Genomic DNA, 26,230 nt, shown 5'->3' on the forward strand with positions numbered 1-26,230 from the left:
CTCAGGTAGATTCTTCTTCAAATTCTACCAGAGAAGGAATAACACACTCCGGTGCTATTATAAAATAACAAACTTTTGATTGAAGATATAAAAACTAAATATATCACCATAGTCCTCTCACACATCCTATCTAGTTGTTGGGTGCAAGAGAATGACTGGAGGTGACGTAGAGGGGAGGAGCTATATAGCAACTCTGCTGGGTGAATCCTCTTGCACTTCCTGTAGGGGAGCAGTTAATATCCCACAAGTAATGATGACCCGTGGACTGATCACACTTAACAGAAGAAATAACATTTAAACAAAATATCCAATTTCCTCATATAGCAGTTTCAGGAATGGGAAAAATGCATATGCGAAATAAGCAGAAAAGCAAACAGCATAGCCCTCTAGAATATAAAGAGAGCAGGGAGCATAAAGGAAGTGGGGTAATATAATAAAAAAATATATGGCGGCAAGTATGACGCATAGTAAAAAAAAAAATTGTCGTCAATCAACATCTGGAAATGACGCAACTCGCGTCATAACAAGCGTGACTTTGCGCCAAACAACCTAACGTCAATAAAGACGCAGGAAATGACGAAACGTGCGACACTTAGATGCAAATTTGTGGCAGAAAAATTATTTTGCGCCCTCGCGAGCCTAGATTTGCCTGCAAAATTTAAGGAAAAACAAGTCAAATTGGAAAAAAGACTAAACCCCAGGTAAGAAAATAACTTCCTAAAACATGATTCTCATACTGAAGCTGTTAGACTGCAAAGGGAAATATACATACACCTGACTCATGGCAAATATAAGTAAATACATATATTTAAAACTTTATATTAATACATAAATCACCAAACATAGCTGAGAGTGTCTTAAATAATAATGCATACTTACCGAAGACACCCATCCACATAACGCAGATAGCCAAACCAGTAATGAAAACTATCAGCAGAGGTAATGGTATAAGAGTATATTGTCAATTTGAAAAGGTAGGTAGGAGATGAATTCCTACGACCGATAACAGAGCCCTTGAAAAGATTTCCCCTTAAGTGAAAACATAAAAATCAACAGGCAATACTCTTTACACATCCCTCTGACAAACACTGCACTCAGAGGAATTGGGCTTCAGAATGTGTAGAAGTGTTTATCATAGAAGAAATAAAAAAAAAATCAAGCACAAACTTACTTCAGCATCTCCATAGGAGGCAAAGTTTGTAAAACTGAAGTATGTGTGTGGTGGGAGGTGTATTTATAGGCATTTTGAAGTTTGGGAAACTTTGCCCGCTCCTGGTGGGAATGTATATCCCATACGTCGCTAGCTCATGGACTCTTGCCATTTACATGAAAGAAATAATGTGATGAGAGGCTGTCTGTAGTGGTTTAGAAACAGGCAGAAATTTAGAGGTTTAAATATTATAAAGTATATTAATATAACAACGTTGGTTGTGCAAACTCAGAAATGCGTAGTAAAAGCATTATCTATCTTTTTAAAAACAATAACAATTTTAGTTTTAACTGCCCCTTTAATCATAATGCCCTTAAAACACAGATCCTTTCAAAATCCAATCTGAGTTACAAAGTGGTTTGTAATTTGGCCTACAAGGTTGTGCAGTCCACGATTTAAAGTGTTTGCTACACGCTGTTAGCTTTACCTGTTTTGTGCTCCGCCATGTCCTTGATCCATTGACATCATACCATCAGGCCAGGAACCGGGTGGGTTAGAAGGACCCTGTTGTCCATACGGATTTGAGCTAATCCCCATTGCCATGTCATTGGGTCCTAAAAAAACAAAAACCCCAAAAAGAAGTCAAACAAAAAAATGAAATTTATGCTTACCTGAGAAATTTATTTATTTCTAGACACGGTGAGCAGGGCCGCCACTAGAAATTTTGGGGCCCCTGACTTAACCATTGACCAGGCCCCCCCCCCTTGACATGTGAAATTTTTGACCAAGTGACTAAAACGTATATATGCACTTTACTCTTAAGTGTAGTCAAACTTGGAAATGTTGTAAAGTAGGTAGTAACACACAAACACAGAAACACACAGACACACTCATACACTGAAATGCACACACACATAAGGATTCACATATAGACACTCTAGCAGACACACAAAGAAACACACAAACACACTCAGACACTCAGCACTTGTTTACATTGACCTGACAAGTAATGAGGTAGACTACAGTTTTGTCAAAAAAGGAGATTTACAAAACAAAATATGGAGTTCTGATTATCTTTTTGTCAAGGAAGATGCCAACTAAATGATGACAACAGCATGCAGTGGCTGAAAGGAAGGGCCCTGAATTGCCTAAACAATAATTTAAAGGTTAAATGTTGGATTGGTGACTTCCAGAAAGGTCTCAGTCTCAAAGTCTGTAGAAAGATGTGAATAATCAGTAGTAAGGTCAAAATGTCCTAAAAAAAGAACAGACAATGGACACACACACAAACTCAAACACAAACTTGCACATACACTCAAGGAAACACAGACAGAGACAGCCTAAGAAAGCACACAAAGACATACACGCACAGAGAGACAACCTCATAAAACACAGAAAGACATACATACACACCCTCACTGAGACATCAACAGAAAACACACAAAGACATACACACACTCTCACAGAGACACTCACAGAAAATGCACAGACATACACACACCCTCACAGAGACACCCAGAGAAAACACAGAGACATACACACCCACCCTCACAGAGGCATCCAGAGAAAATACACAAAGACATACATACACCCACCCTCAAAGAGGCACCCATAGAAAAAGCACAAAGACATACGCACACACCCTCAAAGACATCCACAGAAAATGCACAAAGACATACACATCCACCCTCACAGAGAGACCCACAGAAAAAAATACACACTCAGAGACACAAGCAAAAGCACAAAGACAAACACAGACATCCACAGAAACACTCAAGTAACATTTCTGCACATTGCATCCCCTAAATCAACAGTGTGTGACATGCATGATAAAAAAATTGCAGAAATTAAGAGATCACTTTTTAAAGAATCATATTTGTAAATGTGCAAACAAAAATAATTCTGTGAATTCAAAATTGTACATTAATGATCTGGGGTAGATGGCTAGATGGAGAAAAGTAATTTTAAAAGGTTGACATCTTTTTTTTTCCCCAACCAAGAGCACCACTTCAAATATAGTGTACAAATGTTCCCATCTTTGATCTGTACTTATGGATTTTGAAAATGCTGTACTCTATATGGTCTTGGTAGAACCATAAGCTGTGGTACTCATACCATTAGATCTGGTTAAATGCAGGACTTAGGCTTGTTTGTAAAACTGAACAGTTATAAGTTAACCTGTCTCATTTCAAACACTGAGCAATCTTAGCCTGAGAGTATAACATTTTATGCAGATGTAAAAATCTGGAAAGTCCTTGCATAAAGGGGCAGTAAACTGGAATGTAATATATATATATATATATATATATATATATATATATATATATATATATATATATATATATATATATATATATATATATATATATATATAAATAAATAAATAAAACGCATACCTGCCAAAAGGGCACCTACCATTTGTGTATAGAGGAGGAAACATTTCTGCATGGCTTTAAATATAGAATTTCTACAGCATTGTCAAATAATCCTAAATACACTGGTGCTAATAAAATGTGTTTTTATGGACCTCTGGCCCCACCATAAAACTACTATCACACTGAAGTTACAATCCGAAATTGCACAAAGAAATAAAAAACATTTACTAAATAAGTCCTACCTCCTCTGCAATGCTGTCTGACTCAGGCAAACACTGTACAAACAAAGTGTCAAGTCTCACACTGTGCATAGTGGTTTAGTGCTCACTCAGAAATCCTCTCAAATGCTCATACTTTAACTCCTTGTAATAACATTTCCCATGCTCAATTAGCACTCTGCTGTAGTTCCCACTGGTGGATGCCAAATTTAAAAAAATATATATATTTTTAGTTGTTCTTGCCTCATGGGGCCCCCCTGGCTCATTGGGCCCCTGACAGGAGTCACCCCTGACGGTGAGTCTACGGATAATCTCTAATTACTATTGGGAATATCACTCCTTGCCAGCAGGAGGCGGCAAAGAGCACCACAGCAAAGCTGTTAAATATCACCTCCCTTCCCTCCAACCCCAGTCATTCGACCAAAGTAAAAAGAGCGGAAAGTAGTAACAAGGTGCAGAGGTGCCTGAGGTTTATAATACAACAAAAAAAACTGTCTAAATAAAACAGGGCGGGCCATTGACTCACCATGTCAAAATTTATCAGGTAAGCATAAATTTAGTTTTCTTTCTAATGACACGGTGAGTCCACAGATCATCTCTAATTACTATTGAGAATCAATACCCCAGCTAGAGGACACCGATGATAAGGGAGGGACAAGACAGGGAGCCTAAACGGAAGGCACCACTGCTTGAAGAACCATTCTCCCAAAAGAAAACTCAGCCGAGGCAAAAGTATCAAATTGATAGAATTTGACCAAGTTGCAGCCTTGCAAATCGGTTGTTTCACAGAAGCTTCATTTTAGAATGAGTCGTGACACTCTCAGGAGGCTGCTGTCCAGCAGTTTTATAGGCCAAGCAAACGAAACCACAAAGAAAGAGAAGTAGCCGTAGCTTTCTGACCCTTACGTTTCCCAGAGAAGACAACAAACAGGACCGAAGACTGGCAAAAATCCTTAGTCGCCTGCAAATAGTATTTCAACGCACGTACCACATCTAGGCTGTGCAGCAGACGCTCTTTATTAGAGGAAGGGTTAGGACATAAAGAAGGAACAACAATTTCTTGATTAATGTTCCTATCCGAAACCACTTTAGGAAGGAAATCCAATTTAGTATGCAGAACTACCTTAACAGAATGAAAAATAAGGTAAGGGGATTCACACTGCAACACAGAGTTCTGAGACTCTGCGAGCAGAAGAAATTGCAACAAGAAACAAAACTTTCCAAGATAACATCTTGACATCTAAAAAATTCATAGGCTCAAACAGAGCCTGCTGAAAAACTTTAAGAACAAGGTGAAGACTCCAGGGAGGAGTAACCAGATTAAACACAGGCCTGATTCTGACCAAGGTCTGACAGAAATATTGCACGTCTGGTACATCCACCAGACGTTTATGTAACAAAATAGACAAGGCAGACATTTGACCCTTCAAAGTACTTGCCGAAAAACCCTTCTCCAACCCTCCTGGAGAAAGGACCGAATTCTAGGAATCCAAACTCTACTCCAAGAGTAGCCTCTGGATTCACACCAATACAGATATTTACGCCATACCTTATAGTAAATTTTTCTAGTAATAGGCGTACTCACCTGAATCAAGTTCTCAATGACCGATTCAGAAAACCCACGCTTAGATAAAAATAAGCATTCAATCTCCAAACAGCTTCAGAGAAACGAGATTTGGATGAAGGAAGGTCCCTTGAAGTAGAAGATCTTTCCTCAGTGGGAGAGATGACATCTCCACTAGGTCTGCATACCAGATCCTGTGAGGCCATGCCGGTGCAATGAGGATCACAGACGCCCTCTCCCGTTTGATTCAAGCAATGACTCAAGGAAGGAGAGGGAACAGAGAAAAAAAGGTACGCTAGGCTGAAATTCCAAGTGACCGCCAGAGCATCTATCAGTACCGCTTGAGGATCTCTCTACATTGACCCATACCTTGGAAGCTTGGCATTCTGTCGAGATGCCATGAGATCCAGCTCCGGCGGTCCCCATTTGAGAATCAAGCTTGAAAACACCTCCGGATGAAGTTCCCACACCCCCCGGGTGAATAGTCTGTCTGCTCTGAAAATCCGCTTCCCAATTGTCCACTCCTGGAATGTGGATTGCAGATAGACAGCAGTTGTGAGTCTCTGCCCACTGAACAATCTTAGCTACCTCTGTCATTGCCAAGGAACTCCGAGTTCCTGCCTGATGGATGATGTAAGCCACTGAAGTTATGTTGTCCGATTGGAACCAGACAAACCAGGCAGAAGATGAGGCCAAGCCAGAAGAGCATTGAAGATTGCCCTCAGTTCTAGGATGTTTATGGGGAGAATAGACTCCTCTCAAGTCCATATTCCCTGAGCCTTTAGAGAGCCCCAGACTGCTCCCCATCTCAGCAGGCTGGCGTTTGTTGTTACAATCACCCAGGAGGGTCTGCAAAAGCATGTTCCCTGGGAGGCATTCCATTGCCTGAGCATGCATAACCACAGAGGACAGATATGGAACCGGGCAAATGGAATGATGTCCATGGCAGCTACCTTCAGACCGATCACCTCCATACAATGAGCCAGAGACGGCTGAGGAGAGGACTGAAGGGCCCGACAAGAGTCGAGGATCTTTAATTTTCTGACCTCTGTTGAACGAATGGCGCCTGAACGTCATCCAGATAAGGCACCACTGCAATGCCCCGCAACCGGAGCACCACCAACAGGGATCTCAGGACCTTTGAAAAAATTCTGGGAGCTGTGGCAAGACCGAATGGAAGAGCCACAAACTGGAAGTGCATGTCTAGAAAAGCGAAACTTCAGAAACTTGTGATGATCCCTGTGGATAGGAACATGCAGGTACTCATCCTTTAAATCTACTGTTGTCATGAATTGACCCTCTTGTACCAAGGGAAGAATGGAACAATAGTTTCCATCTTGAAGGACGGTACTCAGTCTAAGGAACTTGTTCCGTTCCCAAACGAGGACTGGAGCTATCACTCCTGGAGAAGTCGTCCCTGAATTCAGTTTTGGAAAATCCTCTCATCATATCTAGATTGCAGATACTCAAGAATGAGAAATCTGACCCTGGGAGGGAACCTTAGAAAGGATTCCAAGAAACACGACTAAACCTTCCTTTACTCTTATTCTCCTTACGAGTGGAAGAAAAACCCAATAGCCGTGTGGTAAATCCGGCACCCATGGGATTTACAGCACGGCTATTGGCTAAGGTGTGAAAACGTCACCTCTTAGCCAAATTTTTTTTTACCCATGGGCTGCTGTAGGAGCTTAGAGTGGCGATCGATTGAATCAAATAAAGGAGCTTTCTACATGAAGTATCTTATACTTCATGAATGAAAGTCCCCTTTATTTGTTTCAATAGCAAATCCTAGCGTTTGGAAAACGCTAGGATTTACTTTCACTTTAAACCATGTCTAAAACACTGTACCAAATCTTCTCATACATAAGAATTTGAAAAATTATTATATGATTAATCTGATCTTCCAACTAGGGTTAAATCCCTTCTATCCTGAAGTTAACTCCTAGGTCTCCCCAATCACAGCAATCATTCAGGAAATACTAATAATCAAAGTATTAACCGATGAAGCTGTACTTGTCACATAGTGCCTGCGTCCTGCCTGAAACATCCCATAAATGATATAAAAGTCCAAAAATACTGTTGCAGCCTTTTAACCCTTAAGTGCAAGTCCCCCAGAAATAGAAGACCAACGCACTTACCTGTATCTAGCCGTCCGGCAGGAGGACAGCTCACCTGGTTTGAGAGGCACACCTCCTCACATAGACCAGTGGAAAACAAGAAAGACTGAATAATCCTAATCAGGCTTTAAGGATAGGGAAGTAACAACTACTTGGGAGGCGCAGGGAGGATTATACCCCACAAGTTCCCAATTGCTTAAGAGACACCATAGCTCTACTGAAGAGACTGGCATACGCCAGGAAGGAGCAGAACAAACTTGCTCTGCTGCGAAATAATACAAATTTGATTGAAGAATCTTCTTTCAGACACCTAAACTTTACATCCAACTTGCTTGTAACGTAGGCAAAGAGAATGACTGGGGTTGGAGGGAAGGGAGGTGATATTTAACAGCTTTGCTGTGGTGCTCTTTGCCTCCTCCTGCTGGCCAGGGGTGATATTCCCAATAGTAATTAGAGATTATCCATAGACTCACCGTGTCATTAGAAAGAAAAACAACAGAATAGTTATTAGCACAATAAACATCTAAAACCTGGTATTATAGATACATTATAGCTATTTATACATTTTATATTTGAAACAGGCTATTTCAAGAGTATTAAAGAATTCATTTTACTAAAGGGACATGAAACCAATTTTTTTCCTTTCATGATTCAGATTGAGCATACAGTTTAACTTTTAAATTTACTGCTATTATCTATTTGCTTCATTCTCTTTGTATCTTTTCTGATGGAGCTGCAATGCACTACTGGTAGCTAGCTGCGCACATCAGGTGAGCCAATAACAAGAGGCAATTAAGTGCAGCCACCAGTCAGTTAGCATACCAAGAGAACAAAGCAAATTAGAAAGTGGTTTAAAAAGTGCATGCTCTCTCTGAATTATAAAAGTTAAAATTTAGACTATCCCTTTAAAAACGCCTGCTGACACCTCAATTAACATAGCTGCAATATTTCCAATGAAAATAGCTGTTACTTAAAGAGACAGCAAAGTCTGAGACTAATACAATCATAAAAGAAGTTCAGGCTACTCCTTCATGCTGTCTTAGAGGCAGCAGCAGGTTTTTTGGCCTGCATCCCCTTGTTCCAAGCCTGGTTAGGTCTCCAGACTGGTTTGGACTGGGCAAAATTTCCCTCTTGTTTTGCATTAGAGGAAGTTGAAGCTGTACCACTCTTGAAGTTTCGAAAGGAATGAAAATAAGGCTGTTTGGTCTTTAATTTGTTGGACCTATCCTGAGGAAGGGCGTGACCTTTTCCTCCAGTAATATCAGAAATTATCTCCTTCAGTCCAGGCCCGAATAGGGTCTGCCCTTTGAAGGGGATGTTGAGAAGCTTAGACTTTGAAGTAACGTCAGCTGACCAGGATTTAAGCCATAGCGCCCTACGCGCCTGAATGGCAAAACCTGAATTCTTAGCCGTTAGTTTGGTTAAATGAAAAACGGCGTCAGAAATAAAGGAATTGGCTAACTTAAGAGCTTTAATCCTGTCTAGAATATCATCTAACAGGGTCTCCACCTGTAGAGCCTCCTCAAGAGACTCGAACCAGAAAGCCGCTGCAGCAGTGACTGGGGCAATGCATTCAAGAGGCTGGAGAATAAAACCTTGTTGTATAAAGATTTTCTTAAGGAAACCCTCTAATTTTTTATCCATTGGATCTAGGAAAGCACAACGGTCCTCGATGGGGATAGTTGTACGCTTAGCTAGGGTAGAGACTGCTCCCTCCACCTTAGGGACCGTCTGCCAAGAGTCCTGTGTTGCGGCATCTATGGGAAACATCTTTTTAAAAGCAGGAGGGGGAGAGAACGGTATACCTGGTCTATCCCATTCCTTAGTAATAATTTCTGAAAATCTCTTAGGTACTGGAAAAACGTCAGTGTAAACAGGCACTGCAAAGTATTTGTCCATTTTACACAACTTCTCTGGGACTACAATGGGGTCACAGTCATCCAGAGTCGCTAAAACCTCCCTGAGCAACAAGCGGAGGTGTTTAAGCTTAAATTTAAACGCTGTCATTTCAGAGTCAGACTGAAGTAACGCCTTCCCTGAATCAGAAATGTCACCCACAGATAGAAGCTCTCCTGCTTCGGCTTCTGCATATTGTGAGGGTATATCGGACATAGCTACTAAAGCGTCAGAAAGCTCTGTATTTGTTCTAGCCCCAGAGCTGTCTCGCTTTCCTTGTAACCCTGGCAGTTTGGACAATACCTCTGTGAGGGTATGATTCATAACTGCCGCCATGTCTTGTAAGGTAAACACATTGGACGCGCCAGATGTACTTGGCGTCACTTGAGCGGGAGATATAGGTTCTGACACATGGGGAGAGCTAGGTGGTTTAACCTCCCTTTTGTCAGTCTGAGAAACCTCTGGTGATAAATCTTTAAAAGCCATATGTTCTTTATAACTTATAGAAATATCAGTACATTTGGTACACATTCTAAGAGGGGGTTCCACAATGGCTTCTAAACATAATGAACAAGGAGTTTCCTCTATGTCAGACATGTTTAACAGACTAGTAATGAGACCAGCAAGCTTGGAAAACACTTTAATAAATGTGAAACCGCAATTAAACAAAATTTTTACAAGGTACGTTCCCAGGGTGTATATCTAGCCTTTTATACATATTTTCTATGCTCTAAATATTGATGATATCTTTGTAAATAATTGTAAATAATTGTGACCATTTAATTGTGTATTATTCCATATAATATCCATATATGTTCTTTTCCGCCAAACCTCTCCCTTATTTCAACTCTGATCTATTTATCCAGTACTGTTAGGGTTAATATGGGAGGTTTTTTGACCTCTCTTTCCAACCAATTACTGTGTTAGGGTGTACTTTTAAGACCGCATTTTCCAAGTACCCAGCAGGTCTAAGATTACGGCAAGATGCAGAAACTATTCAGACCAGCTGTTCTCTCTATTTTTTCTTGTGCTGGTAGTAATGGAACTTTTTAATTTGTTTCAATAAAATTGCTATGTTTTATATATGAAGAAGGAATCCGTCTTTTGTTTTTGATTTCGCATTACGGGAATACAAGGAGTCCTTATTGGGATTCCCATTACCTCACCTGGTGTATTGGAGCACGCTATTGCAAGAGAACTGATGTGTTGGATGGATGGAATCGATACACAGCACTTTCAGCTTCGGAGTTGATTGGAGAATAAACCGCACACACCCCCCTTGTAACCGTCACGTGACTGTTGACGTCACACGCAGCGCTCTGAACACTGACATCGGCACCGGAAGAAACCGCTAGGAATGGAGGTATTGCAAGGTGAATAATTCCACACCGGAGTTGTGGTTCACGCATCCGCTTGTTTTCCAGCAAGGTATGGTCCGCGATCTAGAGACTTTCAGAGCGATGTCCAGTTAAATCGGATTGGGGTAAGAGTTGTATGGTTTTCTTTTGCTCCTGCGTTTTTTGCTCTCTCCTGTTGCAGACACAGGTACACGCTTTGGGCGCTTATCTATAGAGATGTTCTTTGTTCTATTTGGCTCTTTTTGTATACACCAGAGACTATAACTATTTTCTGTCAAGTGACTGACTTTCACCAGGGAAACTGTTTTGTTTTGCTATAACCCAGGTTATCAACCAAAAATAGTGTGGCTGTTAATCTTTACATTCCGACTTTTTAAATAATGATAGCAAGAGAACAATTTTTTTTTAATAATAGGAGTACTTTAGAAAGATGCTTAAAATTGCATGCTCTATCTGAATTAAAGAAAAAAACAAAAATGTATGCTGATAAATGTATTTATTTCCGGGCATGGAGAGTCCACGAAACATTCTAATTACTAGTGGGATAGTCACTCCTGGCCAGCAGGAGGAGGCAAAGAGCACCCCGGCAGAGCTGTTAAGTATCACTTCCCTTACCCATAACCTCCAGTCATTCGGCCGAAGGGAAATGGGAAAAAAAAAAAAAGGATAACACAAGGGTATAGAGGTGTCTGAGGACTAGACAAAAAAACTGCCGTCTTAATTTGAATAAGGGCAGGTTGTAGACTCTCCATGCCCAGAAAGAAAGAAATTTATCAGGTAAGCATACATTTTGTTTTTTTTCCTATGGCATGGAGAGTCCACAACTTCACTCTAATTATTAGTGGGAACCAGTACCCAAGCTAGAGGACACAGAATGAATAGGGAGGGAGAACAACACAGGCGGACCTAAAATGAAGGCACCACCGCTTGATGAACCTTTCTCCCAAAAGAAGCCTTAGCTGAGGCAAAAGTATCGAATTTGTAGAATTTGGAAAAAGTATGAATAGAGGACCAAGTGGCCGCCTTACAGATTTGCTCCACAGAAGCTTCATTTTTGAAAGCACATGAAGATGAAACAGCTCTAGTGGAATGAGCCGCAATTCTCTCAGGTAGCTGCTGTCCAACTGTCTCATTAGCTAAAAGGATAACACTTCTCAACCAGAGAGAAAGAGTGGTAGAAGTGGCCTTCTGACCCCTAAGCTTACCAGAGAAAACAATAAACAGGGCAGAAGTCTACCGAAAATCTTAAGTTGCTTGAAGGTAAAATTTAAGAGCAAGCACAACATCCAAGTTATACAAAAGACATTCCTTCTGGGATAAAGGGTTAGGACAAAAAACAGAATTTATGTTTACCTGATAAATTACTTTCTCCAACGGTGTGTCCGGTCCACGGCGTCATCCTTACTTGTGGGATATTCTCTTCCCCAACAGGAAATGGCAAAGAGCCCAGCAAAGCTGGTCACATGATCCCTCCTAGGCTCCGCCTTCCCCAGTCATTCGACCGACGTAAAGGAGGAATATTTGCATAGGAGAAATCATATGATACCGTGGTGACTGTAGTTAAAGAAAATAAATCATCAGACCTGATTAAAAAACCAGGGCGGGCCGTGGACCGGACACACCGTTGGAGAAAGTAATTTATCAGGTAAACATAAATTCTGTTTTCTCCAACATAGGTGTGTCCGGTCCACGGCGTCATCCTTACTTGTGGGAACCAATACCAAAGCTTTAGGACACGGATGATGGGAGGGAGCAAATCAGGTCACCTAGATGGAAGGCACCACGGTTTGCAAAACCTTTCTCCCAAAAATAGCCTCAGAAGAAGCAAAAGTATCAAATTTGTAAAATTTGGAAAAAGTGTGCAGTGAAGACCAAGTCGCTGCCTTACATATCTGATCAACAGAAGCCTCGTTCTTAAAGGCCCATGTGGAAGCCACGGCCCTAGTGGAATGAGCTGTGATTCTTTCAGGAGGCTGCCGTCCGGCAGTCTCATAAGCCAATCTGATGATGCTTTTAAGCCAAAAAGATAGAGAGAGGTAGAAGTTGCTTTTTGACCTCTCCTTTTACCAGAATAAACAACAAACAAGGAAGATGTTTGTCTGAAATCCTTTGTAGCATCTAAATAGAATTTTAGAGCACGGACAACGTCCAAATTGTGTAACAAACGTTCCTTCTATGAAACTGGATTCGGACACAAAGAAGGTACAACTATCTCCTGGTTAATATTTTTGTTGGAAACAACCTTCGGAAGAAAACCAGGCTCAGTACGTAAAACCACCTTATCTGCATGGACCAGATAGGGCGGAGAACACTGCAGAGCAGATAACTCAGAAACTCTTCTAGCGGAAGAAATTGCAACCTAAAACAAAACTTTCCAAGATAATAACTTAATATCTACGGAATGTAAGGGTTCAAACGGAACCCCTTGAAGAACTGAAAGAACTAGATTAAGACTCCAGGGAAGAGTCAAAGGTCTGTAAACAGGCTTGATTCTAACCAGAGCCTGAACAAACGCTTAAACGTCTGGCACAGCTGCCAGCCTTTTGTGAAGTAAAACAGATAAAGCAGAGATCTGTCCCTTCAGAGAACTCGCAGAAAATCCTTTCTACAAACCTTCTTGTAGAAAGGAAAGAATCTTAGGAATTTTTATCTTGTTCCATGGGAATCCTTTAGATTCACACCAACAGATATATTTTTTCCATATATTATGGTAACATTTTCTAGTTACAGGCTTTCTAGCCTGAATAAGAGTATCCATTACAGAATCTGAAAACCCACGCTTTGATAAAATCAAGCGTTCAAACTCCAAGCAGTCAGTTGGAGGAAAACCAGATTCGGATGTTCGAATGGACCCTGAATAAGAAGGTCCTGTCTCAAAGGTAGCTTCCATGGTGGAGCCGATGACACTTTCACCAGGTCTGCATACCAAGTACTGCGTGGCCACACAGGAACTATCAAGGTCACCGAAGCCCTCTCCAGATTGATCCTGGCTACCAGCCTGGGAATGAGAGGAAACGGTGGGAATACATAAGCTAGGTTGAAGATCCAAGGTGCTACTATTGTATCCAATAGAGTCGCCTTGGGATCCATGGATTTGGACCCGTAACAAGGGACCATGAAGTTCTGACGAGAGGCCATCAGAACCATGTCTGGAATGCCCCATAATTGAGTTATTTGGGCAACCAAAAAACTCTAAGCCATCTCCGTGGAGATGTTGCCTGTACAACGGCAAAGAGAATGACTGGGGAAGGCGGAGCCTAGGAGGGATCATGTGCCCAGCTTTGCTGGGCTCTTTGCCATTTACTGTTGGGGAAGAGAATATCCCACAAGTAAGGATGACGCCGTGGACCGGACACACCTATGTTGGAGAAAGAAGGAACAATTTATTATTGTGATCCAACACTACCTTTGGGAGAAACCCCAGCTTAGTACAAAGGACCGCTTTATCAGCATGAAAAATAAGGTAAGGGGAATCACACTGCAGAGCCGAAAGTTCGGAAACTCTGCGAGAAGAAGAAATAGCAAGAAACAAGGAAAAACCTTCCAAGATAGTAATTTAATACTAACAGAATGCATCGGCTCAAACTGAGCCTGCTGCAAAACTGTAAGAGCAAGGTTCAGACTCCAAGGAGGAGCAACAGATTTAAACGCAGGCCTGATTCTGACCAAGGCCTGAACAAAAGACTGAACATCTGGCAGCACTGCCAGACGTTTATGAAGAATAGACAGAGCAGAAATCTGACCCTTCAAAGTACTGACTGACATATCCATCTCCAGGCCCTCCTGAAGAAAAGCCAAAATTCGAGGAACCCTTACTTTGTTCCAAGAAAAACCTTTTGAATCACACCAATTACACCATACCATATTAGCTCTGCGGAATCTGTTGGCGCTCTACAAATAACCGATAATAATAATAATGGTAAATTCTGTGAGTAACCGGTTTACGAGCCTGAAGCATAGTATCTATGACTTTCGCAGAGAAGCCACATCTAGCCAAACTTAGACATTCAATCTCCAAGCAGTCAGTTTCAGAGAAACCAGATTAGGATGAAGAAAAGGACCCTGAAGTAGAAGGTCCTTCCTGAAAGGTAACCTCCACGGCGGAAGAGATGACATTGTCACCAGATCCGCGGGCCAGATCCTGCAAGGTCATACAGGAGCTATTAGAATCACAGAAGCTCTCTCTTGTTTGATGTGAGCAATTATTTGTGGAAGCAACGCAAACGGAGGAAACTGGAATGCTAGATTGAAGCTCCAAGAAACCGCTAGAGCATTTACCAGAACGGCTTGAGGATCTCATGACCTTGAACCGTACTTTGGTAGCTTGGGGTTTTGACAAGACGCCATATGATCCAACTCCAGAACCCCCCACCTGATAGTTATTGTGAAAACCTCTGGGTGGAGAGCCCACTCTCTGGGATGAAAAGTCTTCTTGCTTAAAAAATTTGCCTCCCAGTTATCCACCCCTGGTTATGGATGGCAGAGAGATGGCAATCGTGAGACTCTGCCCACTGGAAAATGCGAGACACCTTAATTGCCAAGGAACTCCCAGTTCCTCCCTGGTGATTGATGTAGGCCATTAGGTGATGTTGTCCGACTGAAATTTGATAAAATCGGACCAAAGCTAGTTGAGGCCAAGCTATTAAAGTATAGAAAATTGCTCTCAACTCCAAAATGTTTATTGGAAGAGACGAATCCTCTGGAGTCCACAGACCCTATATGTCTTTATGAAACCCCAAACTTCTCCCCAGCCTAACAGGCTGGCGTCCGTGGTCACAGTCACCCAGGAAGGCCCCAGGAAGCACGTGCCCCAAGACAGATGGTCCTGTGAAACCCACCATGAGAGCGAGACTCTTATTGGGGAATCCAAACTTATCTTCTGCGAGAGATCTGAGTGGTCACCGTTCCCTTGACTAAGCATGCATAGCTGCAGAGGTCTCAGATGGAACCGAGCAAAAGGAATGATGACCATGGAGGCAACCATCAGTTCAATCACCTCCATGCATTGCGCCACAGATAGACGAATAGCAGACTGGAGAGACAGGCAAGAAAAAAAGCTTGGATTTTCTGACGTCCATCAGAAAAATCTTCATGGACATGGAATCTATGATTGTTCCCAAGAAACAAAGCCTTGTATCTGGAACAAGGAAGCAATTTCCCAGATTCAATTTCCACCTGTGGGAACGTAGAATAGACATCTCGGTATGAGATCTTGCTAGATGAAAAGATGGTGCTTGAACTAGAATGTCGTCTAGGTAAGGCGCAACATACCCTGGGACCTCACCACTGCCAGAATAACCTTCAGAACTATTGAAAAAATTCTGGGAGCTGTAGCAAGGCAAAAAGGAAGGGCAACAAACTGGAATAGTTTTCCCTGGAAGGCAAAACTTAGATACTGGTAATGATCCCTGTGAATAGGAACATGAAGATACGCGTCCTTCAGCTCTATGGTCGTCATGAACTGACCCTTTTGGACCAAAGGAAGAATAGAATGGATGGTCTCCATCTTGAAGGATAGAACCCTAAAGGAATTGATTGAGACACTTTAGGTCCAGAATGGGATGAAAAAGTGCCCTCCTTCTCGGGAGCTACAAATAGATTTGAATAGAATCATAGACACTGTTCAGCTAGAGGAACTGAAACGATCACGCAGATAACCTTGACAGGTGGAACCTGCCCCTGGGAGGACAAGATTTGAATCATATTCTGTGACCGTGGGATACTATATCTTTGACCCAAGGATCTGGAACATTGTGTATCCAAGCCTGCTGAAAAAGAAAATTTATGCTTACCTGATAAATGTATTTCTTTCTTGACACAGTGAGTCCACGGATCATCATAATTACTTTTGGGAATATCACTCCTTACCAGCAGGAGGAGGGAGAGAGCACCACAGAAAAGCTGTTAAAAATCACTTCCCTACCCACAAACCCCAGTCATTCGACCAAAGGGAAAGGAGAAAGGAAGTAACATAAAGGTGCAGAGGTGCCTGAGTTTTATAGAAAAATGTCTGAAAAATACAGGACGGGCCATGGACTCACCGTGTCAAGAAAAAAATTAATCAAGTAAGCATAAATTTTCTTTTCTTTCTAATGACACGGTGAGTCCAGGGATCATCATAATTACTGTTGGGAACCAATACCCAAGCCAGAGGACACAGATGATAAGGGAGGTACAAGACAGTTAACCTAAACAAAAGGTACCACTGCTTGAAGAACCTTTCTCCCAAAAGAAGCTGCAGCCGAAGCAAAAGTATCCAACTTGTAAAATAAAAAAAAATAAAAAGTGTAAAGATTACCAAGTGGCAGCTTTGCAAATCTGTTCCACAGAAGCTACATTTTTGAAGGTCCAAGAAGAAGAAACAGCCCTTGTGGAATGAGCCGTGATTTTCTCAGGAGGCCGCTGTCCAGAAGTCTCATACGCCAAGCAAATAACACTCCTTAGCCAAAAGGAAAGAGAAGTAGCCATAGCTTTCATACCCTTGCGCTTCCCAGAAAAAACAACAAACGAAAAAAGAAGAAAAAGAAGAAGACTGGCGAAAATCCTTAGTCGCCTGCAAATAATATTTCAACGCACGAACCACATCCAGGTTGTGCAACAAACACTCCTTATGAGAAGGATTAGGACAAAAAGAAGGAACAACAATTTCTTGATTAATATTCCTATCCGAAACCACTTTGGGAAGGAAACCCAAGGCAGTACGCAGGACTACCTTATCTGAATGAAAAATAAGGTAAGGAGATTCACACTGCAATGCTGAAAGCTACGAAACTTTGAGCCGAAGAAATAGCAACCAAAAATAAAACCTTCCAGGCTAACATCTTAATATCCACAGAATGCATAGGCTCAAACGGAGCCTGTTGAACAAATTAAGACTCCAAGGAGGAGTAACAAACTTAAACATAGGCTAGATTCTAATCAGGGCCTGACAAAAAGATTGAACATCTGGCACACACGCCAGACGCTTATGTAACAAAATAGATAAAGCAGAAATTTGACCCTTTATTTTTTCCTTTTAGCAGTCCACTACACTGTTCATTGTAGCACTTACATTTTTGGCATATTTCTTTGAGAGGAAATTAGTGCTGATCGATATCAACTAATAAACCTATGATTGGATACTTGACTAACTAATATATATTAGTTATATACAGTATTTATTTAATATATAATTTTTTCCTGAAAGTTCTGGATTGTATGATATTATATATTTTTTTATATATTTGTTTTCACATTTGAACATATATATTTTTTATCATTAGAAGATTATTGTGAGCACATTAGCACAAATATAGGATTAGATTTCTACACTACTACAGTCACCATTGTAAGTTAGATACTTTCTACACACATTAATTAAGTTTAGAATTTACCAGATTGCTTTTAGCGCCCCTTTCAATTTTCTTTTCTTTCACAATATTGTGGAGTCACTTGTGAGAAGACTCCACCAGTAAAGGAGGCTATATCTGGGAGTGAGTTGTACAGTTCACCAACCCATATTTGTTCAGAAATTTGACCCTTCAAGGTACTTGCCGATAAAACCTCCTGGAGAAAAGACAAAATCCTAGGAATCCTAACTCTACTCCAAGGGAACCCTCTGGATTCACACCAATACAGATATTTACGCCATATCTTATAGGAAATTTTCGTAGTTACTGCCTCAGAAAACCCCCGCTTAGATAATATCAAGCGTTCAATCTCCAAGAAGGGCCCCTGAAGTAGAAGGTCCTTCCTCAGCGGAAGTCTCCAAGGTGGAAGAGATGACATCTCCACCAGATCTACATACCAGATTCTGCGAGACCACGCCGGTGCGATGAGAATCACCGACACCCTCTCCTGTCTGATCCAAGCAATGACCCGAGGAAGGAGAGCAAACTGAGGAAACACGTATGCCAGACGGAATTTCCAAGGAACCGCCAGAACATCTATCAGTACAGCCCGAGGATCCCTTGACCCGTACCTCGGAAGCTTGGCATTCTGACGAGACGCCATGAGATCCAACTCTGGCTGTCCCCATTTGAGAATCAAGCTGGAAAACACCTCTGGATGAAGTTCCCACTCCCCCGGATGAAGAGTCTGTCTGCTCAGAAAATACGCTAACCAATTGTCCACCCCTGGAATGTGGATCGCAGACAGAAAGCAGTTGTGAGTCACCGCCCACTGAATAATCTTGGCTACCTTTGTCATGGCCAAGGAACTCTGAGTTCCTCCCTGATGATTGATGTAAGCCACTGACATGATGTTGTCCGACTGAAACCTGATAAACTGGGCTGAAGTTAACTCAGGCCAGGCGAGCATTGAAGATTGCGCTCAGCTCTAGAATATTTATGGGAAGAGCCGACTCCTCCAGAGTCCATAAACCCTGAGCCTTTAATGAGGCCCAGACAGCTGCCCATCCCAGCAGACTGGCATCCGTAGTCATGATCACCCAGGTAGGTCTGCGAAAGCAGGTTCCCTGGGAGAAAAAATCTTGAGACAACCACCACGGAAGAGAATCTCTTGTCGCCTGATCCAGAACAATTTGCGGAGACAGATCCACATAATCCCTGTTCAATTGCCTAAGCATGCATAACTGCAGCAGCCTAAGATGGAACGGAGCAAACGGAATGATGTCCATAGCTGAAACCATCAGACCAATTACCTCCATACACTGAGCCACTGACAGCCGAGGAGAGGCCTGAAGGGCAAGACAAGAGTTGAAGATCTTTGATCTTCTGGCTTCTGTCAGAAAAATCTTCATTGCTAGAGAATCTATTATGGTTCTCAAGAACACCACCCTTGTAGCTGCAATCAAGGAACTTCATCCTAAATTCGTGGGAGCGCAGAAAAAACAACAACTCCGTGTGGGAGTTTGTTAGTTGATAAGATGGCGTCTGAACCAGAATGTCATCCAGATAAGGCGCCACTGCAACACCCCGCAACCATAGCACCGCCAACAACGCTCCCAGGACCTTTGAGAAAATTCTGGGAGCTGTTGCAAGACTGAATGGAAGAGCCACAAACTGAAAATGTCTGTCTAGGAAAGCAAACCTCAGAAACTTGTGATGGTCCCTGTGGATGGGAATATGCAGAAACGCATCCTTTAAATCCACTGTGGACATAAACTGACCCACCTGAACCAAAGGAAGAATGGAACGAATAGTGTCTATCTTGAAAGACGGAACTCTGAGGAACTTGTTTACGCTCTTGAAATCTAAAATAGGTCTGAAAATTCCCTCCTTTTTAGGAACTACGAACAGATTGGAATAGAATCCCAGACCCTGCTCCTGTACTGGAACAGGAACTATCACTCTCAGGTCGGAAAGATCCTGGACGCAACATAAGAACGCCTCTTTCTTTATCTGGTCTACAGATAATTTTGAGAGAAGGAACCTGCCCCTGGGTGGAAAGGTCTTTAACTCCAATTTGTATCCCTGGGAAACTATGTTCACCACCCAGGGATCCGGAACATCCTGAACCCAGGCTTGAGCGAAAAAGGAAAGTTTGCCCCCTACAGGATCTGCTCCCGGATCGGGGGCAGACCCCTTATGCTGACTTTGAGTCAGTAACAGGCTTCTTAGATTGCTTCCCCTTGTTCCAAAACTGATTGGACTTCTAGGAGGACTTGGACTGCTCCTGCTTGGAAGAGGAGGGTGAAGGCTTACCTGAAAAGTTTTGAAAGGAACGAAAATTACTCAACGCCCTTTCTGCTTATTTCTCTTATCCTGAGGGAGAGAATGACCCTTTCCTCCCGTAATATCTGAAATAATCTCAGCCAAACCAGGCCCAAACAAGGTCTTACCCTTGTAAGTAATTGACAAAAGTTTAGACTTAGTTTAAACATCCACAGACCAAGACTTTAACAACAAGGCTCTGCGTGCCAGATCAGCAAAGCCAGATATCTTTGCACCCAACTTAATAACTTGTAAGCAAGCATCCATGATAAAATAATTGGCCAACTTCAAAGCCTTGATCCTATACTGAATCTCTTTAAGAGGGGTATCAGTCTGAATAGAATCTGACAATGCATCAAACCAGTATGCTGTCACGCTAGTGACAGTAGCAATACACACCGTAGGCTACCATTGCAAACCCTGGTGAACATACATCCTTTTAAGTAACGCCTCCAACTTCTTATCCATAGGATCCTTAAAAGAACAACTAGTCTCTATGGGAATAGTGGTTCTCTTAGCCAAAGTGGAAATTGTTCCTTCCACCTTGGGAACTGTCTACCAAGACTCCTTAATAGAATCAGCAATTGGAAACATCTTCTTAAAAATTGGAGAAGGGGAAAAAGGAATCCCAGGTTTCTCCCACTCCCGTGCAATAATCTCAGAAGCACGATCTGGAAAAGGAAATACCTCCACCGCTGAAGGGACATCAAAATATTTGTTCAGCTTACTAGATGTCTTAGGAGTGACTACAACAGAGGCGTCTGAGTCACCCAAAGTAGACAAAACCTCCTTGAGTTACACCCGGAGGTGCTCAAGCTTAAACCTGAAAGTTACAACTTCAGCATCAGAAGAAGGAACTATACTGTCTGAGTCTGAGACTTCCCCCTCAGACTCTATAGAAGAATCCTCCCCTTTAGACCTATGGGAAGAAACATTCAACATAGCTACACCTTACTCACTGAATCCTTACACCTCCTTTTACGCTTCCCCTGTAGCATGGGAAAAGCTGCCAGTGCATCAGTTACCGCAGAAGATATCTGGGTAGCAATGTCCTGCAAGGAAACCCCAACTGGAGAAACTGAAAAAACACTGGGCACTGCATGAGTAGACACTAAAGTATGGAACGTTTGAGGAGAAAGCTGTGGCATATTCCTGAACGGGAGACCCCTGAACAGAATCCGCCTTAGCTAATGATGGCTCAGATTCAAGAAGTCTATCCCTATTAATGTAATGTCCTATCAATACATGATGAACAAAAAGGGATAGGAGGTTCCACATTAGAGTCAAAGCATAAGCTACATGTAACATCTTGCAAAGCCTCTTGATCCATCTTTACCCAAAATAAAGCAAACTGGCTTCACAAAATTTAAAAATAAACGTTACTGTCCCTTTAAATTTGAAAATAACTTTTTTCTATAGCAAAAATTAAGTTTTCTTTCCAAAACAACCCCCCCCCCCACCTAACTAAATACTACTAAAACCTACAGGCAGCTTCCTTACCTCAACATACCCTAATGAGGTGCCTACCTGACCTCCAGAAGCCGGCTAATATACCCAATGATCCGGACCCAAAATTCAACAGAAGCGCAATGAAGCCCCAAGGTGTTCTATTTGAAAACTCCACAAGTAACCACCACACAGACCGAAACAACCAAACAGAGCTCCGGAAAGGCGCACAACTTAATTGCCGCCTCAGAAAACCGCTCCGCCTATTCGTGGGCGTTACCAACAGACTGGCCGCCATAACTCATACTGAAAAAACAGAATTTATGTTTACCTGATAAATTACTTTCTCCAACGGTGTGTCCGGTCCACGGCGTCATCCTTACTTGTTTGATATTCTCTTCCCCAACAGGAAATGGCAAAGAGCCCAGCAAAGCTGGTCACATGATCCCTCCTAGGGTCCGCCTTCCCCAGTCATTCGACCGACGTAAAGGAGGAATATTTGCATAGGAGAAATCATATGATACCGTGGTGACTGTAGTTAAAGAAAATAAATTATCAGACCTGATTAAAAAACCAGGGCGGGCCGTGGACCGGACACACCGTTGGAGAAAGTAATTTATCAGGTAAACATAAATTCTGTTTTCTCCAACATAGGTGTGTCCGGTCCACGGCGTCATCCTTACTTGTGGGAACCAATACCAAAGCTTTAGGACACGGATGAAGGGAGGGAGCAAATCAGGTCACCTAGATGGAAGGCACCACGGCTTGCAAAACCTTTCTCCCAAAAATAGCCTCAGAAGAAGCAAAAGTATCAAATTTGTAAAATTTAGTAAAAGTGTGCAGTGAAGACCAAGTCGCTGCCTTACATATCTGATCAACAGAAGCCTCGTTCTTGAAGGCCCATGTGGAAGCCACGGCCCTAGTGGAATGAGCTGTGATTCTTTCAGGAGGCTGCCGTCCGGCAGTCTCGTAAGCCAATCTGATGATGCTTTTAAGCCAAAAAGAGAGAGAGGTAGAAGTTGCTTTTTGACCTCTCCTTTTACCAGAATAAACAACAAACAAGGAAGATGTTTGTCTAAAATCCTTTGTAGCATCTAAATAGAATTTTAGAGCACGAACTACATCCAAATTGTGCAACAAACGTTCCTTCTTTGAAACTGGATTCGGACACAAAGAAGGCACGACTATCTCCTGGTTAATGTTTTTGTTAGAAACAACTTTCGGAAGAAAACCAGGTTTAGTACGCAAAACCACCTTATCTGCATGGAACACCAGATAAGGAGGAGAACACTGCAGAGCAGATAACTCTGAAACTCTTCTAGCAGAAGAAATTGCAACCAAAAACAAAACTTTCCAAGATAATAACTTAATATCAACGGAATGTAAGGGTTCAAACGGAACCCCCTGAAGAAATGAAAGAACTAAATTGAGACTCCAAGGAGGAGTCAAAGGTTTGTAAACAGGCTTGATTCTAACCAGAGCCTGAACAAAAGCTTGAACATCTGGCACAGCTGCCAGCTTTTTGTGAAGTATCACAGACAAAGCAGAAATCTGTCCCTTCAAAGAACTTGCAGATAATCCTTTCTCCAAACCTTCTTGAAGAAAGGATAGAATCTTAGGAATTTTTATCTTGTCCCAAGGGAATCCTTTAGATTCACACCAACAGATATATCTTTTCCATATTTTATGGTAGATTTTTCTAGTTACAGGCTTTCTGGCCTGAACAAGAGTATCAATGACAGAATCTGAGAACCCTCGCTTTGATAAAATCAAGCGTTCAATCTCCAAGCAGTCAGTTGGAGTGAGACCAGATTCGGATGTTCGAACGGACCTTGAACAAGAAGGTCCCGTCTCAAAGGTAGCTTCCATGGTGGAGCCGATGACATATTCACCAGGTCTGCATACCAAGTCCTGCGTGGCCACGCAGGAGCTATCAAGATCACCGATGCCCTCTCCTGATTGATCCTGGCTACCAGCCTGGGGATAAGAGGAAACGGTGGGAATACATACGCTAGTTTGAAGGTCCAAGGTGCTACTAGTGCATCTACTAGAGTCGCCTTGGGATCCCTGGAGCTGGACCCGTAGCAAGGAACCTTGAAGTTCTGACGAGAGGCCATCAGATCCATGTCTGGAATGCCCCACAACTGAGTAATTTGGGCAAAGATTTCCGGATGGAGTTCCCACTCCCCCGGATGAAATGACTGACGACTCAGAAAATCTGCTTCCCAATTTTCCACTCCTGGAATGTGGATTGCAGACAAGTGGCAGGAGTGAGACTCCGCCCATTGAATGATTTTGGTCACTTCTTCCATCGCCAGGGAACTCCTTGTTCCCCCCTGATGGTTGATGTACGCAACAGTCGTCATGTTGTCCGATTGAAACCGTATGAATTTGGCCTTTGCTAGCTGAGGCCAAGCCTTGAGAGCATTGAATATCGCTCTTAGTTCCAGAATATTTATCGGGAGAAGAGATTCTTCCCGAGACCAAAGACCCAGAGCTTTCTGGAGTCCCCAGACCGCGCCCCAGCCCACCAGACTGGCGTCGGTCGTGACAATGACCCACTCTGGTCTGCGGAAGCTCATCCCCTGTGACAGGTTGTCCAGGGACAGCCACCAACGGAGTGAATCTCTGGTCCTCTGATCTACTTGTATCGTCGGAGACAAGTCTGTATAATCCCCATTCCACTGACTGAGCATGCACAGTTGTAATGGTCTCAGATGAATTCGCGCAAAAGGAACTATGTCCATTGCCGCGACCATCAAACCTATTACTTCCATGCACTGCGCTATGGAAGGAAGAGGAACAGAATGAAGTACTTGACAAGAGTTTAGAAGTTTTGATTTTCTGGCCTCTGTCAGAAAAATCCTCATTTCTATGGAGTCTATTACTGTTCCCAAGAAGGGAACTTTTGTTGACGGAGATAGAGAACTTTTTTCTACGTTCACTTTCCACCCGTGAGATCTGAGAAAGGCCAGGACGATGTCCGTGTGAGCCTTTGCTTGTGGAAGGGACGACGCTTGAATCAGAATGTCGTCCAAGTAAGGTACTACTGCAATGCCCCTTGGTCTTAGCACCGCTAGAAAGGACCCCAGTACCTTTGTGAAAATTCTTGGAGCAGTGGCTAATCCGAACGGAAGTGCCACAAACTGGTAATGCTTGTCCAGAAAGGCGAACCTTAGGAACCGATGATGTTCCTTGTGGATAGGAATATGCAGATATGCATCCTTTAAATCCACCGTGGTCATGAATTGACCTTCCTGGATGGAAGGAAGAATTGTTCGAATGGTTTCCATTTTGAACGATGGAACCTTGAGAAACTTGTTTAGGATCTTGAGATCTAAGATTGGTCTGAATGTTCCCTCTTTTTTGGGAACTATGAACAGATTGGAGTAGAACCCCATCCCTTGTTCTCCTAATGGAACAGGATGAATCACTCCCATTTTTAACAGGTCTTCTACACAATGTAAGAATGCCTGTTTTTTTATGTGGTCTGAAGACAATTGAGACCTGTGGAACCTCCCCCTTGGGGGAAGCCCCTTGAATTCCAGAAGATAACCTTGGGAGACTATTTCCAGCGCCCAAGGATCCAGAACATCTCTTGCCCAAGCCTGAAAGAAGAGAGAGAGTCTGCCCCCCACCAGATCCGGTCCCGCTGTCTTGGTAGCAGTGGCAGGTTTCTTGGCCTGCTTACCTTTGTTCCAGCCTTGCATTGGCCTCCAGGCTGGCTTGGCTTGAGAAGTATTACCCTCTTGCTTAGAGGATGTAGCACTTGTGGCTGGTCCGTTTCTGCGAAAGGGACGAAAATTTGGTTTATTTTTAGCCTTGAAAGACCTATCCTGAGGAAGGGCGTGGCCCTTACCCCCAGTGATATCAGAAATAATCTCTTTCAAGTCAGGGCCAAACAGCGTTTTCCCCTTGAAAGGAATGTTAAGCAATTTATTCTTGGAAGACGCATCCGCTGACCAAGATTTTAGCCAAAGCGCTCTGCGCGCCACAATAGCAAACCCAAAAAACTCTAAGCCATCTCCGTGGAGATGTTGCCTGTACAACGGCAAAGAGAATGACTGGGGAAGGCGGAGCCTAGGAGGGATCATGTGACCAGCTTTGCTGGGCTCTTTGCCATTTCCTGTTGGGGAAGAGAATATCCCACAAGTAAGGATGACGCCGTGGACCGGACACACCTATGTTGGAGAAAAAGACTGTACTAAACAAAAACACAAGCATCAAAAACCGCTGCATTAAACACAAAGCCTCTGCTCACAAAGTGTCTCACAGTGCCCATATACTGCCTAATAAAAAAAAAAAAATGACATAGGTTTTACAGTCTCCATCGCCAGAAAAGTGTCATAACCTCCTTTTGCAGCAAAGAAAATAAAAAACAGGCACTTACCAGAGTTCAATCTGCTCGGCAGCAGGGCAGCTCACAGATAATGAGAAGGCTTCCTCCCACCAT

The 26,230-nt window shown here is 42.6% G+C and overlaps 1 protein-coding gene across 1 annotated transcript in view; it reads right to left on the reverse strand.

Moving 5' to 3' along the window:
* The window catches only part of NCOA3 (nuclear receptor coactivator 3), a 656,351-nt gene that overhangs the window by 271,444 nt on the left and 358,677 nt on the right, over positions 1-26,230 (reverse strand). The window contains exon 8 of the mRNA XM_053716954.1: positions 1,638-1,764. Coding sequence (XP_053572929.1) covers positions 1,638-1,764 — 127 coding nt within the window. The remainder of the gene's footprint in view (positions 1-1,637; positions 1,765-26,230) is intronic.

The sequence above is a fragment of the Bombina bombina genome, chromosome 1 (genome assembly GCF_027579735.1).
Source record: "Bombina bombina isolate aBomBom1 chromosome 1, aBomBom1.pri, whole genome shotgun sequence".
Taxonomy (NCBI): domain Eukaryota; kingdom Metazoa; phylum Chordata; class Amphibia; order Anura; family Bombinatoridae; genus Bombina; species Bombina bombina.